The sequence below is a fragment of the Phascolarctos cinereus genome, unplaced genomic scaffold (genome assembly GCF_003287225.1).
Source record: "Phascolarctos cinereus isolate Bilbo 61053 unplaced genomic scaffold, phaCin_HiC Scaffold_4;HRSCAF=312, whole genome shotgun sequence".
In the NCBI taxonomy this organism is placed as follows: Eukaryota; Metazoa; Chordata; class Mammalia; order Diprotodontia; family Phascolarctidae; genus Phascolarctos; species Phascolarctos cinereus.
In genome coordinates, this window is record NW_027555847.1 from 227,710,187 (window position 1) to 227,728,310 (window position 18,124).

An 18,124-nucleotide genomic window follows, 5' to 3' on the forward strand; every position below is an offset into this window, starting at 1 on the left:
AGATGGGAGAATGGATGAATGAGTGGAAGAAAGGGGAGATGGGTAAATGAATGGGTGAGTGGAGAGGGGAGAGTGAGTGGGTGGATGCGTGGAAGGAAGAAAGGGAAGATGGATGGGTGAATGGATAAGTGGAGGGAGATGGGTGAATAAACAGATGACTGGAGGAAAAAGGAGATGGGTGAATGTATGGGTGAGAGGTAGATGAGTGAAAGGAGGGAAGGAGAGATGGGTGAATAAATGGATAAGTGGAGGGAAGGGGAGATGGAAGGCTGAATGGAAGAGTGAATGGAGGGAAGTGAGATGGGTGTTTGAATGGAAGAGTGGGAGGGAGGGGAGATGGATGAATGAATGGATGAGTGGGAGGGAGGGGAGATGGGTGGCTGAATGGATGAGTGGAGGGAGGGGACAGCAAACGGGTGAATGAGCGGAGGCAGGGGCGGGCGGCTGGATGCGGCTTCCCTCTCAATGACCTTAGCGCGTAAAGGCTCCCGTGAAGGACAGAGCCTCTCTCGGGCAGGGCCCGCTTGGTCCGCCCCCGTGGGAGGGGGCGACTGGAAGGTCGGCCCTTCGCGGAGCCGCCAGGCGGAGGGAAGAAGCAGGAGGGGGCGGGGCGCTCGTTGGCCGGGTCGGCCGCTATGAGCAGCTGCCAGGCCTAGTCTGGAGAAGGCGCCTCGGCTGCAGCGTGGAAGCAGGAGAGGCGGGAGACCGAGGTGGGCGGGGAAGGAGGAACGCCTCCCCAACAGCATTCTGGGAATTATAGGCTTTCCCCGCGTGTGCCTTCAGCTTCTCTTCCTAGACGCCAGTGGCATGCTGGCGTTTGCTGGACCTTTGCATCTGAACTCTTTGGGAGTCTCACCTCGAAAACGGATGAGTTTGACAAACACCACTGGATATAAGAGATACTTTTGCTCCTCTTGTCGCCCTCCTCCCCTCAGGACTGAGACTACATTTCCCAGTTGTCTTGCGAGCAGGCTGCCTGGAGAGGTGGCGCGATGCACTGTGGATGTTGTAGTTCCCGTTTGATTCAGGCTTCCGCACCCCGGGCTATCCCGGTGCCCACGGCCGGACTACATTTCCCTTCAGTCCTCCCGATTCCCCTCGGCCGCCTTGGCGGAGACATTTGCGAACGGAGTGTCTCCAAGATGGCTGCTTGGGGAAGGAGGCGCCTTGGCCCGGGCAGCAGTGGCGGCAGTGCCCGAGAGAGGTGAGCCTGGGGGAGCCGCGGTTCCCCCTGGGCCAGTGGCGGAGGGAGTGGGAAACCAAAGGGAACGGAGCGGCGCTGCGGCAGCGGCCTCGGCGCCAGACTCTTCTCTCGTCCTCCCCTCAGTTCCGTGGGCTCCTCCTTCCCCACCGCCCACTCGGTCCCCCTGCCTGGCTTGCGAGGGGCGCGAGGAGAGAAGCCGGGGCGGGGGACCGGAGCTGCGAGGGCCGGCCTTGGGCACCTCCCGCGGGGTCCGGATTTCGCCGCCGTCGCGGCGGAGGGGTGGGCGGTGCTGGAGGGAAGTGTGGCCCAAGTCCGGGCTGCGGGGAGGACCCGACGGCAGGGCGCCAGCAGGCGGGCGCTGGGTCCCACCTGGGCCTTCGGGCCGGAGCCAAGTGTGGGTCCGGGCGCTGCCCCCTCCCGCCCATCCCCCACGTGGGGCTCGGAGGGGGCGTTCGGCGGGGGGCGTGCGTGTGAGTGCGCATGTGGGTCTGTTGGTCTGGGGGTGGGGAGGCCGGAGGAGAGGAAGCAGTAGTGACAGAAGCAGGTCAGCCGCGGGAAGGTCAGTGCGAGCGTGCACGTTTACCGGGCCAGGCCCTTTCCAGATGTGGATCCCGCGAGGACAGAGGTGCCGCCACCCCCACCCGGGCCGAGGCTTCTTAGGACTTGGCTGGGGCGCCCTTGCAAGCAGTCCTTCCAAGTGACCTTTTCCTACCCTCCCGGGGCTCTGGTCGGCAAGCAGAAATGCGTTTCCTTAGGTCGGGGGAAACTGGTTTTTGCCTCTAGAAATGTCTCTCTTAGCAACGGATCCAGAAGGACCTTTCCTACTCTGGGTGCTTGGTTAATGGAGCAGTTAAAAAACTATCAATGTGTGTGTGTGTGTGTGTGTGTGTGTGTGTGTGTGTGTGTGTGTGTGTGTGTGTGTGTGTGTGTGTGTGTGTGTGTGTGTTACAGAAAAGACATGTGTCTCATGCGAATTTGCTAGCCCGATTGGGGTAACATGACAGGAAAGGAGAGGAGATATTGCTTGGGTTGCTTTAAAGTTACGTTGAAAAAGAAGAGGGTGGAGAGGTGGAAGATTCTGTCTCCAATTTTTTTTGCTCCCTCATCACTGAAGTGGGATGTTATGTTGCTGTTCTGACATTGTTTGCTGGTACTTTTAAAATAGGCTAAGTCAAAGAGCTATTTTGATAGTTTCCAGATGGTATTAGAAATCGAAATACTCAGATCCCCTGTACTTGTGTAACATGCATCAGTTTAGAAAACTTAAAGAAATCAGTGGAAGAATTACACACTCAGTAAATAGGTGCAAGTGATAGAAAATACTGTGTGAGGTGCTGTGTTGCATCTTCCATGGTCTGGATTTTAAACCCTTGACTGATCCCTAGAAGCATCCCCAAAATGCTGTAGAGAATGATTTGTTCCTTTGAATAACTAAGTCAAGAATCTAGGAAAGAACCCATTCAAACCAGAATAATAACAGAGTAATATATGCCTCCTAGAAGCAGGGCATTTGATTTTCTGGTTTCATTTAGTGCCTTTCTCCTTCCTCCAGTGTAACTTCTTTTGACTGAAGGTTACCTATTCGTTTTCCTTGTAAACTTAGCTAGGTTTTGTTAGGGTAGTAGCTCACCGGATCTCAGCTTCCCTAAAGATCCACTTCCCACTCATGAAGCAGAAGGTGGAAACATAACACTGCCATTTAGATCTAGCTTGTCAGCTGTTTTTTGTGGCACACCTACAGATCTTGCTTGGCTGGTGGGAAGACTACTCTTCCGAAGGGCAGGGTAGATTAATTGATTACACACCACCATAAATTATAATGGCTGCATGTTATTGGGTCTTATGACTGAAGTAGACTGTTTATGGCACTTTTAAATGACTTTGTTCCATATCCGGTTTGCACTGATTAAAATTACAGTTCTAAATTTCTCATTCGCTTTTAAAACCATTTGCTGTGTTTACCTGACTGGCATCTGGTTTGTGGTGGAATTCTGAAGAAACAAACATTGTCTAGTGTGTGGGGCATGGAAACGGGGAAAACTTTATGCTGTAACTAGTAGTTGCAAACAGTGAAGTTTGTTTTAGAATGGAAGGGCTGTACTTTCCATATATGGTAGCACCGTTAGAGATTCTGTACATCTGACATAGTACACCTAAGAGAAGCTATTTAAGCCACATTTACAATGGCTGTAGATTCTGATATAGAGGGTAATAGAGGGGTAGAAATAGTGAAATGATAGCTATTTGCATGTTGCTTTGTTCTCCATTCTAGTGGGACTCTTAATAATTCCTTCTTACATATTCCATTAAATCTAGGGATTCAACTATGTTTATTATGAAGAACAGCAGACTCTGAGCTGTAACCTGAATTCTTGTCTAAAATTCAGCACACTGGCTGCAAGAGCACCAAACAGAATGCCACTTGTTCCATCGGAGTCTTTGAGACAAACTTGCACACCTAGGACAGAACAGTGCAGGTATCTGTGTTCTGCAATACATGGGCCAACTTGGAACAGATCACAGCTCTACTTTCCCTATGTTTGCTGCTTAGACTTACACAGGGGCCTTAAGAGTTTGCTTCCATCAGTGATGGTTTGAATGTGAGTATAGTCATTTGTTTGGGGTTCCTTCTTTATAGTTGACAGAAAATGGATTTTCTTTGCACTCTGTTTTTTGCTGCTATTGCAGCTACTACTTATGAGCCTTCAAAGGCCAATAGTGTCATAGGTTTGTAGGTAAATGGGGCTCCAGGGTGGTTTCAATTTTTATTTTTCCAGGGTTAAAGTAATTTCCTTGCTAAGCCAGAGGTGCCTCTTAAAAAAAAATTCACAATATACACTCTCCACTGCCTTAGGATTCCATGTTATAGAAGCATCCTTTAGGAAGCAAGGATTTGGATTGGGACTGCTTTCAAGTCTTTCAGATTCACACCTTACTTAGCTGGAACGTGGCTTCTTCAGTGGAGTCCACAGATTGACTCAAACCTATCTTTGATTTGACTTGGGTTTTGATGGTGAAATGGTAGTTTTAGGTTGGTACTCATGTTGAATATGTTGGCCATTAAATTGAAGGACTTTAAGAACACTAGAACCACATTGGGAGGTCCTAGGAAAGTTGGCTCCGGCTCCTCTGTTAGTGTACTGCTGTCCTGATTGGCATCTTTTATTGTAGATTTGTAGATTTTAAAGCAGGAAGGCACCTTTGAGATCTCTAGCCTGGCAGCTCTTCAGAAAGACTCTTGAACTTCTATAAGTGGCTTTGTGGTAGAACTTTTTCCATGATTGATTTGGAAAAGACCACCAAGTATATTTTTTGCTCATGACTATAGAGGATTAAATCCCAAGCCTTTAGACGTTTGAAAAGTCTGTGTGGTGTTCTGCTCAGCAAAGCAAACAAAGGATAGATTCATCCTTCACTGAAGTAGGCACCCAGTTGCTGTATTCAGATTCCTGGAGTTGGATGTGTCGGTTAGGGTATGCTTGGGTTCATTTTAGTTCAAGGTTGGAATTGAGGTGCCTTACCAGTTTGTGAGATGAAAAATTTATCTTAATTCATTCTGACAAACTGCTGCTGAGTGTAAAACATTTGTTTCCGGTGAGTATGTCCAGTATCTAACCAGAAAAATCATAATGCTTTTTTATGTATAATCAGAAATGGGAATGGTCACCTGATTGCTGTTTTGAGGCTCAGGAAGCTGAAAATTAAAGAAATGAAGAACCTGGACATTAGAGGTCAGGCTTCACTTAGTTTATAACCAGTTGGCTTATATGAAGGCCTTGTTCTTTAGTCAACAAATTGAAATAATTTTTAAAAAGAATGAGTAAAAGAAAAAGGGTGGAGCCTCCCCTTTTAGGAGATGTTCTGGTGATAAATTCCCACTTGCCTTATGACATCTCCTTCCAGTTTCACATGTGATATATTAGCCAGCAGAGGTTTATTTATTTGTGACATCCTAATAATATTACTTAAGTCTATATGTGCCTAGAGCGGAAAGGTCATGGCCAAAAGAAGTCATAGTCCCTAGTTCTTGGGAACTAATAGTCCCTCCCCAGACCGACCAGAGCTTGGAGTTCTCTGGAATATTACCAATGTACAGCACTCTGACATTCCCTCCTCCCAGTTCCCTTCATTTCCCAACATCTGCTCATGTTTCAGTAGCATGTAAGTTGCCATGCATGTTTTCGTCACAGCAGTTGCCAATGGAAAGAACAGGAAGATATTTTCCTGTACCCTTGTTTCCTTTAAAGGGTGGAAGTTTGGGGTATATGGAGTAATGTAACGGTTGCTAGGAATTTTTGAATTGTTAATATTTTGGGCTTTATAACACACAACTTCCTGCCTTGGTGGTACATAATAGAAACTGACTCCTAGTCTCTAATTTTTCAGGACATCAGTTGATAGTAACATTGCTGTCAGTAATGTTTTATTCACGTTACAAGCATATTTCATTTACGTAGTAGATGTTTGCAAATACTTGAGTTCTATTTGCTTGGGTATATTGGGTCCTTGGGGAGTTTGCAGGGTGGGGAAAAGATTTTTGCCCTGAAGCTTACAATTAATAGTATAGATGAATTGGACAAAAGTCATGTGCCACAGACACTTGTGTGCAAAGAAACTCAGGGCTACATCTACAGGTATCTCTCCCTTACCTTTACATAAATTACATACATTGTAGGTTATCTCGGGGAAATTTTCATTTCCAAGTTAGCACTGCCCTAAGCCCAATTCTACTAAGTCACTTAACTGCCCCATTATTTGAATTGGACTCATAGTAATTATAGTTAGTGTTCAGGAAATGCAAAAGGATTTCAGAATTAACCAGCTATTGTTGGGAACTGTACAAAGTGTTTGAAAGCTGTTTGTATATGCACATGTAAATTACTCTCATCTCCACTTCTGTCAGTAATGGAGAAAATTAAGAATTAACAACATTCAGTAACAGAAATGAATTCAATTGTGTCCACCTTCTGTTTTGTCCATAAAGACTACATGAAAGAGGTTAAATTGAATTCAATTTTAAAAGGCATCAAGGTGGAGCAGGGAAGCTGTGTGAAAGAAAGGTGAAATGACAAAGATAACACAGGCCTGTCTCCAAAAGTGTTTTTTGATTGATCTGACTCAGTCAACTGGTGAAGGATGACGTTCTTGATAGGTGTTTGGTTTCTGTTAATGGACATTTCTACATTTGTATTTATGGTAAGTGGTTGTTAAATAAGAACAGGAAATGGGAGGGGGGGGAAGGTGAATAAGGGTGCTCGTGTGTATTTTAGTTAAATGTTGATTCTTAATACACATTTAATATCTGCAGTGAAAATCATTTGAGAATATCTAAACCAGAGGTGGGGAACCTGTGGCCTTAAGGCCACATGTGGCCCTATAGGTCCTCAAGTGCAGCCTTTTGAATGAATCCAAACTTCACAGAACAGATCCTGATGCCTTAATGAAAAAAACAAATATAAAACTTTGACTCGGTGAAAAGGCCGAACCCAAGGACTGGAAGGCCATGTGTGGTCTTTGGAGGCCGAAGGTTTGCCACCCCAGAACTGTTAAAGATGGTTGGTGGTTTTTTTTTTTGTCAGAGAAACCTAAAGCCCCCAAAGATACAAGCTTTTTATTTGCCACTTTCCAGAACCAAGATATGCTTATTGCAAAATGTTACATGTTTTATTGCAAACTAGTGATTGGTTTGGGAGGAAGTTGGCCAGTGGTGCTTGGAAAGCATAAAGCAATGTTTTAACTACATCTTGATTTTGTTTGGCGATTCATTTAAAATATGTGAGTTTTAGAAGAGTAATGTGTAATGTTGGGTGATGGCTAGAAATTAGAAATAGCTTCCTCAGTGGACCAGTGGAACTATTTCATTTCTTAACTAAAGCAGGATAAAAAATTATCAGCAGTTCAAAGCTGAACCAACAAACAGCATGATCTTGGCAGCCTTTACAATCCTAATGATCCATGTTAATAGTGGCAGAGAATTTTAAAAATGTAGGCTTAATGAGTGGTTACATGCACTGTCTACTCTGATCTAAATTAGTTCTGACAGATAATTTGTTCTCTTTGGTTTTAATATGTTGACTTATTTTTACTTATCCACTATAAAATTCTGAAAGCCAGTTGATTGACCAAATGGTGCCTACTACCAGAAAGGAGATAGGGACACAAAGACAAAAATAAAGCAGTCTGCCCAAAAGGATTCCTCAGTGGGGGTAAGGGTGGCAAGGGTTGCAGCATGGTGGACACATGGAAGTAGATAGAAAGTATATACAAAGCAATACAGAGTAATTTCAAGAGATAGAAATCACTAACAGTTATTGGGGATTAGGAAAAATCTCCATTAGGAGGTGTGATCTGAGTTGTGCTTGGAGGCAGAGGTGAGGAGAATGTGTCCAAGAAAGGCAAAAGATTAACAATGTCCTGTGGAGGGAAGAGCTTGTGTGCCAATAAACCTACAGAATCAATCACAGAACTTCTGGGGGTCTGGAGGGCTTTATGAGCCTGGTGACAAATATGTTTGCCTTTTTGTGGACTAGCCAAAGGGGATTTGGTGTAGTACATCTCTGGAGGAGAGGCAGCATATGAAATCTCTTCCTTCTCAGGCAAGTCTAGGTTAATTCTCAGCAGGTATGATTAGACAGCTCTTTTCAGGTCCCCATGTGGTGTTGCCGTTGCCTGTCATGCCCTAAGCCCTGCTGCTTGGGCTGAGTCCTCTTGGGGCATCTCTCAGCTATTTACCCTCCAAGTGGCTGGTGTCATGTGTTGGGCAGCTTCCTCCACTGAGCTGCATCTTCCTTGACTTTGGAGTTTTCTTTCTTTTCAAGTAGAAGCAGCAATAAGCTAGAGACATATTAAATAAGACAACCAGGATGACAAGGACCTTGACCATGGCATATTAGAATTGGTTGAAGAATTTAGTGATAATTGACCTTGAGAAAAGATGGGGTTGGGGGGCCAAACTGATAACTGTCTTCAAGTTTTTGAAAGGCAGTCAGGTCAAAGAGGGATTGGGTGGTAACATTGCAAAAGTGGAATAGGTTGCCCTCAGGAGGTAAGAGTTCTTCCTTTGACTGGACATTATTCTGGGTTTTGTGACTTCTTCCACCTCTGAGATTCTGTGACCATTTATTTTGAATATACCTTATTCAGTTTTAAAACTGCATTGTTGATGCTTTTGCACATGTTATAAGTCCCACCTTTGGTTCTGTGCAAACAGTGATCACATTTTGCTAGCAGTGGATTCCCTAATGCTTTTGAGGGACTCAGGAAGAAGACATGATGGCAGGAGACAACTATTTGTCTTGAAATACTAAATTTGTTTTTGAAGTATTTAATTATACTATACACACACACATGGAAATTGGATTTTCCTTCTCTAGTAATTTTTATTTGCCTGTAACTAGAATGCCAAGGACTACACAATTTTGTATGTATATGTATAGAATATGTATTCTACATCTGTATAGAATGTAGCTTTCCTATAGGGTAGCCTAGTAAGACAGGTTAGTACTTACATATTGCCTCCTGATTGAGATACCTCTTTTTAACCATATTCACCAAGCTGCCATAAATTGCATGATAGTTGGAACACAGATTGTCCTCAGATGGAAAACTTTTCAGTTTCAAAGTAACTGATGCCTGTTAGCTGTTTAATCTATTTTGGCAATCACTTTAATTTTAAACAACTAGTTTTTCAGAGGAATCAAAGTGGAAAACATTAGCTTGTTTGCTTCTCACTGGTTTTTTTCATATGTTGAGCACTGGGGAAATAATTTTGTGTCAGTATCTTTTATATCACCTCTCTGTATTGACTAAGACAAAAAAGTGGTTGTTACATGAGAAGGCATGGAGGTAGGTAGAAAAGAATGGCAGAAGAACTTGGAATTGGGGGAATGGGATTGGGTTGAGGACTGACTGCCCAAAGATCTGTGTTTGCAAGAGAGAACTTTTTCAGGTACCATGGTTTTGCTCTGTAGTCTTAGGAAAAGTAAACGATGTTTCTCATTACATCCAGAACAGCTGTCAAGAACCACACCTTAAGGTAAGGGTTCTTTCTTAACCTGGCCTCCATGAGCTTGTTTGTTTTTTTATTTTTTTAAATTTTGATTACTATTTCAGCTGTAATTTGGTTTCCTCTGTAATCTTATTTTTAAAATTTTATGCATTTAAGAATATTCTGAGACCTCTGTAGGCTTCACTAGACTGCCAAAGGGGTCCACTGGGGAAGAAAGACTTCATTTGGAGAAGTTGAGGTATTGGTCAAAACATCTTAATGAACCTGTTCTTGAAATATTCGTTTCTCTGAGCGTACAACAACTTCTTGATCAAAGAGGTCCTTTGGAGGATAGGATTTCTTGATTCTTAGCCTTTAAATCATTGAGTCCCAGGACTTTGAAACATCACCTGGATTGATATTCTTAAGTAGGTCACATAACTAAATTTGAAGCAACTTATCTTATTCTTTATAAAGTATTCTTACCTCTTCACTTTCTGATCTCTTTTGTCTCCTCTTCTCTTAACTGTGGGTCATAGAAAAGGAAAGGGGTCCTTTTTAGCTGATGCATTTGAAAATCCAGAGAAAATGTCTAGGTTTTGAGAATCCCAAGAACTTAGTTTTCATACACTTCAGAATCAAGACCTATTTATGCAAAATTCTATTCAAGGTTTCTACCTGCTTCTTATAACTATTAATTTACCCCTCAAGAAAGAACTGATAATGATAGATTTAGACACTGCTATTTTTGCACTGTGGACAAGCTGTTTTGGAAACACATAGTTGGAAGCATTTTAACAACCGATCATATTTATGTACCCCAACTGCCTTTAGGGAACTAATTTGTCCTCAAAGCACAGCAGTTAGTCTACCACTGGTTAATTCCCATGATTGCCACCTTTAGAGTATACAGAATTGAATTATAGCACACAATTTAATTAGACTGGACTAGCCTATTTTAGCCAAAATTAATTAACAGTTTCATTCCCTGGGATAAAAGGGTTATTTCTAGACTCACACACAATCAACTCAAACCTGCTGCTTATTGTAACAGGCCAGCTCTGTACCTTTTACTCTCCTGCCCTGTCTAATGGAGTTTACATCCTGTGACAGCTTTATCTCCTGGGACACTTTTAGGAGCAGTTATCAGTCCATTAATAACTACTTTTCATTCTGATGTGAGCATGTGGGAGAGCTAATCAGTTGTTTACCCTAATTAACTTGTAAGTAGACTAAAACTAAACTTTGCCTCAGGCCAATTTCTGCCTTAATGCTTTCAAAAAGTTGATTTAACCTGAGAGTAACATTTGAAATCTGCAATTTCAATAAATCACAAGTACCTGCCCTTTTTCTTTGTAGTGTGACATTCCTAGTTTACCTACCCTGTAATATTAGACTATAATTGCTTTCTTATTGATGATTGAGGGAAAGAATTCCCTTACATGAACTGGTTTTGGGGGAACTAAATAGCAAACCAGATTCTTTGTTATAAGAGATGACTCTCTGGAAAGGGGTCGGTGTACAGGGGGAAATGTGGACAGTGTAAAAACAAATTACTAAATAGTAAACTGTTTGTCATCACACAGCTAATTAGGAAAATGAGTAGCTCTTATTCTAGATCTTTTGGTGTAGTTTAAGGGATATATTCCAGATGATCTTTTTATTTATTCAGGATAGTATTTTTCACCAGCTTAGCTAAGAGATCAATCTTTATTTTCATGTAGGAAATAGTGATCAAGGGGCAGCTAGGTGGCACAGTGGATAGAGCACTGGCCCTGGAGTTAGGAGGACCTGAGTTCAAATCCAGCCTCAGAGACATGATACTCACTAGCCGTGTGACCAAGGGCAAGTCACTTAATCCTGATTGCCTCGCAAAAAGAAAAAAAAAAGAAAGAAAAAATAGTGATCACTAGGAGCTAGCATAGGTGCATTAAAATTAGCAGCCTATCTCTTTCCTGGATAGGGGATGACTCTGGTCATCCTGATCTGTATCTCTGGATTCAGATGAGAAAGTGAGGCTGGTAACTTTGCACAGCCCTCCCTCACTTCAGTCCAATTCACTTGCAAGTCACAGCATCACCTTTCTGATGCCATGGTCCTCTTTGAGAACAAAAGGACAAACAGCAACAGACTGGTGCATCAGGAAAATAAGGTTGCTTGACAAAATCTCTCATGGTATTCTTAAGGACAGAGTGGAGAAATGAGGGCAGGGCAGCTAAGCTCAGTTATGAATTATCAATTATGAAATTGAGCCGCTGGACCCAAAGAGTGCTAGATTGAATGATGTATTGGTACCAGCATAATCAGTTGTCTTAAGTTGCCTGTTTCAGTGTTCTGTAGCCAACATTTTTGTTGGGCTGATGAAAGTAGGCCTATCAAATTTGGAGAGGTAATAATGAAAAGCTAAGAAATAGTGACTGTATTAGTAGAAACAAGACTTTAAAAGATGTTTTTCCTCTACTTAGTAGTGTTTTATTTTATTCCAATTACATGTAAAGATAGTTTTCAACATTCCCCTTTATAAGATTTTGAGTTCCAAATTTTTCTCCCTCCCCAAAACCGCAAGCAGTCTAATATAGGTTATACATGTGCAATCATATTAATCATTTCCACATTAGAGACTTTAAAAGATCTTGATGGACTAGAGTGATGAGCAAAAACAAATGAAATCAAATAGATAAATGTGAAGTCCTTAGATTCAACAAAATCTATTATATATGTGCTGAATGGGGGAGATGAAAATTCATGTTAAACAGACCAGGACTCATTTGGCCTGGATTAAGTGTAGAAAGGCTTAATGTAGTCAGATCTAAGTGTAGTTCCCAAAATAAAGAAAGGTAGTAATCTCACTGCCCTCAGTGTTGATCAGATCACACCTTAAATACTGTGTGAAGAAGAGATGATGTTCCTGAGGGCAGTGTAACTCAATAGATTGGGGAGGGTGGGAGTGGGGGTAGTAAGGGAGGTGCAGCAAACATGATTATCTGTCTTCGGTTTAAGGGCTGTCATGGGAAAGGGGAATATAGATTTAGTCTTGTGTAGTGTCTGTTTTCAAGTGCTAGGACCAATGAGTAGAAGTTATAAGGAAGCAGCTTTTTGCTCAGCTTATGGAAGAACTTTCTAAAAATTAGCAGTGGAATGTGAAAGTGAGCTGTCCATTAGGCAGTGTTCAGTCAGAGGCTGGATGTTTCTGTGTTGTAGTGGAAAGTGTTGGACTTGTAGTCATGAAGAGACATGAGTTTGAATTCTAACTCGGACGGTCCCAGAATTTTAGCCTCAGTTTTCTGCATCCACAAAACAGGGTTGATGACAATAACCTCACAGGGTTGCAGTGGCTATCAAGTGAAATGAGATTTCTGAAGTGCTTTGTAAGCCTTAAAGCATTTATGTCAATGTCATATATTTTTATTTATTAATATCCTTGGTGAAACTTCCCAACTTCACCATAAGACTTAGAAAAAAGGTAGATGATTTGAGATTTCATTTCCCCATCAGATAACCTCTTATCTTGAATTTCTTTAGAAGCTAACATGGTGCTCTGTTTAATGCTCGCTGTATAAAAGTGATAAAGTAGAGAATTTTCTTCTTTCAGTGGACTGAAGTTGAATCAAAGGATGATTCTTGATTGTTTCCAGTTTCGATGATTCTGAAATACCCCACAATATGTGGCTGTTGGTCATAGCTAATGAAACATGTTCTGATGTCCTAATTATAGGTAGTGAGTAATTGGCTAATTTCTGTTAAGCAAAGTTTTGGTAATAACACACATTTTCCCCCCATTCTGATATGTAAAGTCAAGAGACCAGAACATTCAAGTTAGTCTTTCTCTAGGAAGAAGTTTGTAGTTCTTCAAGAAAAGCATTTTCAAATTGAAACACAGTGAAATTTGTAGTAATTACCTTTTCATGGCTATCTGTAAAGTTCTGCTATCCTCACTAGTAACAAGCCTTCTTTAACCTGAAACTATTTAACAGGTATTTGGGCAATGGTTGAAAGGAGACAGTGGGGCTGTTTTAGATAGCTTTTGAGGAGTTCTGGCTCTTTGGTCCCTTGACATCCATGCCAAGAGGCTTTGTGCTCAATCACGAAAGACTAAATTGTACTATTATGTCCTTTGTTCTCAGAGACAAAGATGACTTCCTTTGAGCACGTGAGGGCAGGGTATTATACATTACCTTTTATCAATGTGTATTGACTTTCCACATAGAACTGTTTCAGGATAATGCCTTAGATAATAGTGTACTTATTTTAGTGTATTAAAAGGTGACAGCCTACAGAGATACAACTCTCCATTTCTGTCTCTTCCCCCAGTTTTTTAACTGTGAACCCCTTTTTATCTGTTGTAATAGGGCAGAACTAGATCTGGCATATGTTGCAGTAGGAAGTTTTCCTAGACTTTGGGGGTACCTTCCCTTGGTATTGATTCTAAATTAAGTTCTTTCCTATGATGGAATTCTAATAAAACTGTCCCCAGCCCCAATATTCTAACTTCCTTATAGGCCTCACTGAACAGCAGGCATGTCCTGATTTAACCACACCACAGGCCCCCAGACGCAATCATAGGTCTCACTGAACAGCAGGCCTACTGCCCCTACCTAGCCACTGCTCTCTCCCGACCCGCCAACATCCTTACTTCTTCATACGTGCCTCACTAGAACAGCAGGTGTGTCCATGTGATGGAATGCTAGCCACTGCCCACAGAAATAAGGTGTGTCCACATCCATTTAATTTCGGGACCACGATAGCCAGCCAATAAGAAAGCAGCACCACTAGGATTCCCAAGCAAGATGTAGACCCCAAAACAATAGAAAGAACTTTCCCTAAGTAGGCACCTGTGCAGTCCTAGCAAGAGCTGCCCTTTAAGTGAACTTATGACATAAAGGCTTATTATAATATTTTTTTTATACACACACACACACACACACACACACACACAATGGGTTTTTCTGTATGCTTTGTGGGTAATAGCATGCACAGTTCCACCTAGGCCAGAACCCCTCCCCTACTACCTAATCCCTTGACAAAACCCCTTCTGCTTTTCAATCAAAATTACCTGTCTTGTCTTATGGAAGCTGCCAGTTCCTCTTGGAACTCAGCCTGCTGGAGATCGTAATCCTTAATAAGTGCCTTTGCTTGGATTGGAGGTGGTCTGAATCTGAATTCTTTAAGGTGACACCCCCATAACACACCATGAAACCATAATACTTGGAGGCTTGTTGAAGGTGTTGGATTTTTTCACATTTAAACGGAACTTTACTCTCCAGAACTCCCCACCATGAAGCTGGCATTAAGCAAATCAGGTTCTTTGTTTAATTGTCTCATCTTTCTCTCTTAACAGGGTAACTTTGTCTGCCACAGAGTGTTACATCGTTCATGAAATCTACAATGGAGAGAATGCCCAAGACCAGTTTGAGTATGAGTTGGAGCAGGCTCTGGAGGCACAATACAAATACATAGTTATAGAGCCCACCCGGATCGGTGATGAGACTGCCCGATGGATCACTGTTGGGAACTGCCTGCACAAGACAGCCGTGCTGGCAGGCAGTGCCTGCCTCTTCACCCCCTTGGCACTTCCCTTAGATTATTCCCATTATATCTCCCTGCCTGCCGGCGTGCTGAGCATGGCCTGTTGCACCCTCTACGGAATCTCCTGGCAGTTTGACCCCTGCTGCAAGTATCAAGTGGAGTATGATGCCTACAAACTTTCCCGACTGCCTCTGCATACGCTCACTTCCTCCACTCCTGTGGTGCTGGTGAGGAAGGATGACCTGCACAGAAAGAGACTGCATAATACAATAGCACTCGCTGCCCTGGTGTACTGTGTAAAGAAGATTTACGAGCTTTATGCTGTATGATTTCAGTAGAAAAGGGAGAGAGAGAGAAAAAAAAACACCCACAAAAGACAACAGTGTATTAAGATTTCCACAGTAACATTTTTTTCCTCTGAAATGCAATGGAGACTGGGAAGCTGTTTGGGTTAATATTTGTTATTTTTCAGAGTAAGACAAATCACTGCTACACCAAGGGATTTTCAGCTCGTTACACTAAGATGTGGATCTGCAGTGACTCAAGACATGTTCTAGGCTGTGGAAGTCTGATTGAGCAGTGGAATGTTGATGGAAGCAAACTATTATCAAGGGGGGTGTGAAATGCTTTTTTGGGGGAGGGGGGAACCTTTCAAGTATATTGTTTAACTGTACCATCCAGAGCCAGCCAGAAGCTATTGACCATTAAAATAATGAGCATTTCAAGTGTTTTCTCTCTCTATGCTTTTCTATGTACCTACTTTAAGGATCAGCTTTAGGATGTGGCTTACAGCTGAGAGTAATGGGGTTGATCTGAGGGACAAATTGTATTTTTGTTTGTACTTACAAACACAATTTTTTGAATCTTAGTTTGTTTATGAGTAGTGCCTTCTGCACCACAGTGAAATCCATTTGAATGGGGTGAGCATAGTCAACCAAGCGTCCCTATCCAGGAGATTACAAAGCTTTAATTTTACTTTGACTTTCTTTACTTTCACTCTTGCAGTTCCACTTTGTTCTGTGGAGGACAGAAGAGGAGCGCTATGCTGCCAGCATGGTGCTCATCCCTCATTCTCTGGACTTGACATATTACTGTACTCCCCAGTGATTTAAAGACTTCCAGGAAATGTAAAAGAAAGAAATCTTTTCTCCTGGATGATAAATGCCTATTTAGTTTGTTAGCTGCTTTCTCTCTTCTGAGTGGCTATTTGCTAGACTGCCAGATTCACTTGTGATTTAGATTTAAGGTTTTAAAAATGCCAAAAGGTCCTATCTCTAGAGTTGACTGCCCAAAAGCATTCACATTTCGCTTGCTGAGTTATGGTCTGGGTGGCAGAATGGTGTTGGGGATCTAGTTTTTGGGTTTAACAATGAACTTTTGCAGGTGATTTGCCACTGGCCACAGGGAAAGTAATCCCCAATAAATCTGTACTTGATTCTGCAGAGCAAATTGAAATCCTGTTGTAATGATGATATCTCTCAGGGATCTAGAAGCTTGTTACCTACTTGGAAATCCTGTTTTGCTTGAATGACAAATGTTTATGTAACAGGCCCTCACTTGGGAAAGGAGCCACTTGCCCTGTTTGGAAATGTTCTGCCTGCAAATCAAATTTCAGGTGGTGTGGTGGCTTCAAGTAGATAGGCCTTCACTTGAGCAATGGAAGATCACTGTTGCCAGCTGAGAAGGTGTAGGCGGAAGCTCTTACCCTTGAAATAGAAGCTGTGTAAACAGGTATACTTGTTTTACCACTACTTCCCAAACAGCATTTAACAAGGTATGTTTGTTTGTTAAGAGAATAACCAAATTCTGAAACACCATCCTTTTTTACATTTTCTGAAGCCAAGCAGACTGAATTCATCACTTTTGTAAATAAGATAAGAAGTTTTAATCATTGGTGTCTAGATAAGTAATGGACCTTATCAATAAGGAAACTTGAAAACATCTTATCCTGGCATCTGCTATAATTGACAGTAGCAAATTATGTTCCCTAGTATGAGGGTTAACCATTTTATCTCATCCTTATTGAGGTTTTTAAAATTTTTTATTTCTAGAGATGGGGTATGGCGTTAACAGTCATGCCCTATTAAAACTAAAGTGTTATGTTAATCCCAGTGCTAGTTTTAGACCATGGTAATGTAAATCCAAGTGTGAATTTTTGCATTTTGTGGGGAACAGATCATAGAGAACATATCATTGATGTTCCTATAGTACTTTGTTGCTTCAAAGCACTTTATATACATTATTTGATTTGAGCCTCAAGATGACTTTAGGGCAAGTATTATCCTTTTTGGAAATGAGAAAACTAAGGCACAAATTATGATTTATTCAAAGTCACTTTATTTGGTGTTTTGAGAAGAATGCTAACTGCTTTATGCATATAAATCTTCGTTACCTATAATCTTAATAGGAAGGGACCTTGAGAGTTCATTCGATCTAACCTGAACCTTAGCCAACAGACTTTTCTAAGTCTCTGAACAAGTGAAAGCTTCCAATGATGGAAGGGAAATCCATTATCTCCTGAGGCAGCACATGGCACTTAAGACTGTCATAATTAAAAAGAGTTGGGTTTTTTTTCCGCCTTACATTGAGCAGAAATTTTCCTTTCTGGGGCTTCCACCCATTCCTCCTAATTCTATCTTGTGGGGCCAAGCAAAATACATCTAATCCTTTCACAAGACAGCTATCCTTGCTCTGTCCCTTTACGGGAGTTCTTCCCTCCCTCCAAGTGTTCTCTTTGCAAATTTAACGTTGTTCCTTTATCTAAACCTGGTATGGCATGGTACTTGGTCTCTTCATCCTGGTTATTCTCCTAGACCTATTCCAGCTAGTAAATGTCCCTGGCAAATTTTCCAAGCTCAGTTTCACTTCATATCTCTCATTCATTCATTCACTTAACAAACATTAACTGAATGTGCTAAATGTGCTATGTAAGAGCTTACACTAAGTATGAAGAACAAGACGTGGTCTTTGCCTTCATGCAACTTAAATCAACTCCCATTTCAAAGTCTTCTGTAACCTTACATCTGGTTAAGAAAACTTGCTAGGAATCATTTATTATTTCTGATAGCTAATAAACTTCATATATAATTTTTGGTAATCCAGAAGCCTAGTGCAACCAGCTGTAGAGGAAGACTTTACTAATTTTGGGGGGGGTCAATGAAAAGGTGGTGATATTAGGTAAATCTATATGAGATAGGTGGAGAAGGAAAATAAGTAGCAAATCCAGGGCTTGGAAAGAAAAACATGGGAGACTTACTTGAACCTATAGTTTGTAAATTCTTACGCTTTTAAAAGTTTTTTTTGGGGGGGGGGGTTTGGTGGAAATTTATGGAAGAGTTCTTAAGAGTTTTATAATCCAGAGAATAGTAGGATGGTTTGTGAAGAGTCAAAGTGAAGAGAATCAGAAC

General features: G+C 41.9%; 2 protein-coding genes across 2 annotated transcripts in view; one reads left to right on the plus strand and one right to left on the minus strand.

Annotated features, from left to right (window-relative positions):
- The first annotated feature begins 977 nt into the window (after window positions 1-977).
- Window positions 978-15,442, plus strand: TMEM11 (transmembrane protein 11). Its single transcript, XM_021008449.2, has 2 exons — window positions 978-1,204; window positions 14,530-15,442. Exons 1-2 carry the CDS (start codon window positions 993-995, stop codon window positions 15,044-15,046), a joined length of 729 nt encoding a protein of 242 aa, XP_020864108.1. The 5' UTR covers window positions 978-992; the 3' UTR covers window positions 15,047-15,442.
- DHRS7B (dehydrogenase/reductase 7B) overlaps window positions 6,802-18,124 on the minus strand; it is a 72,622-nt gene continuing 61,299 nt past the window's right edge. The window contains exons 7-8 of the mRNA XM_021008446.2: window positions 9,678-9,717; window positions 6,802-8,038 (exon numbers count right to left, since the gene is read on the minus strand). Coding sequence (XP_020864105.1) covers window positions 7,954-8,038; window positions 9,678-9,717 — 125 coding nt within the window. The 3' untranslated portion in view covers window positions 6,802-7,953. The remainder of the gene's footprint in view (window positions 8,039-9,677; window positions 9,718-18,124) is intronic.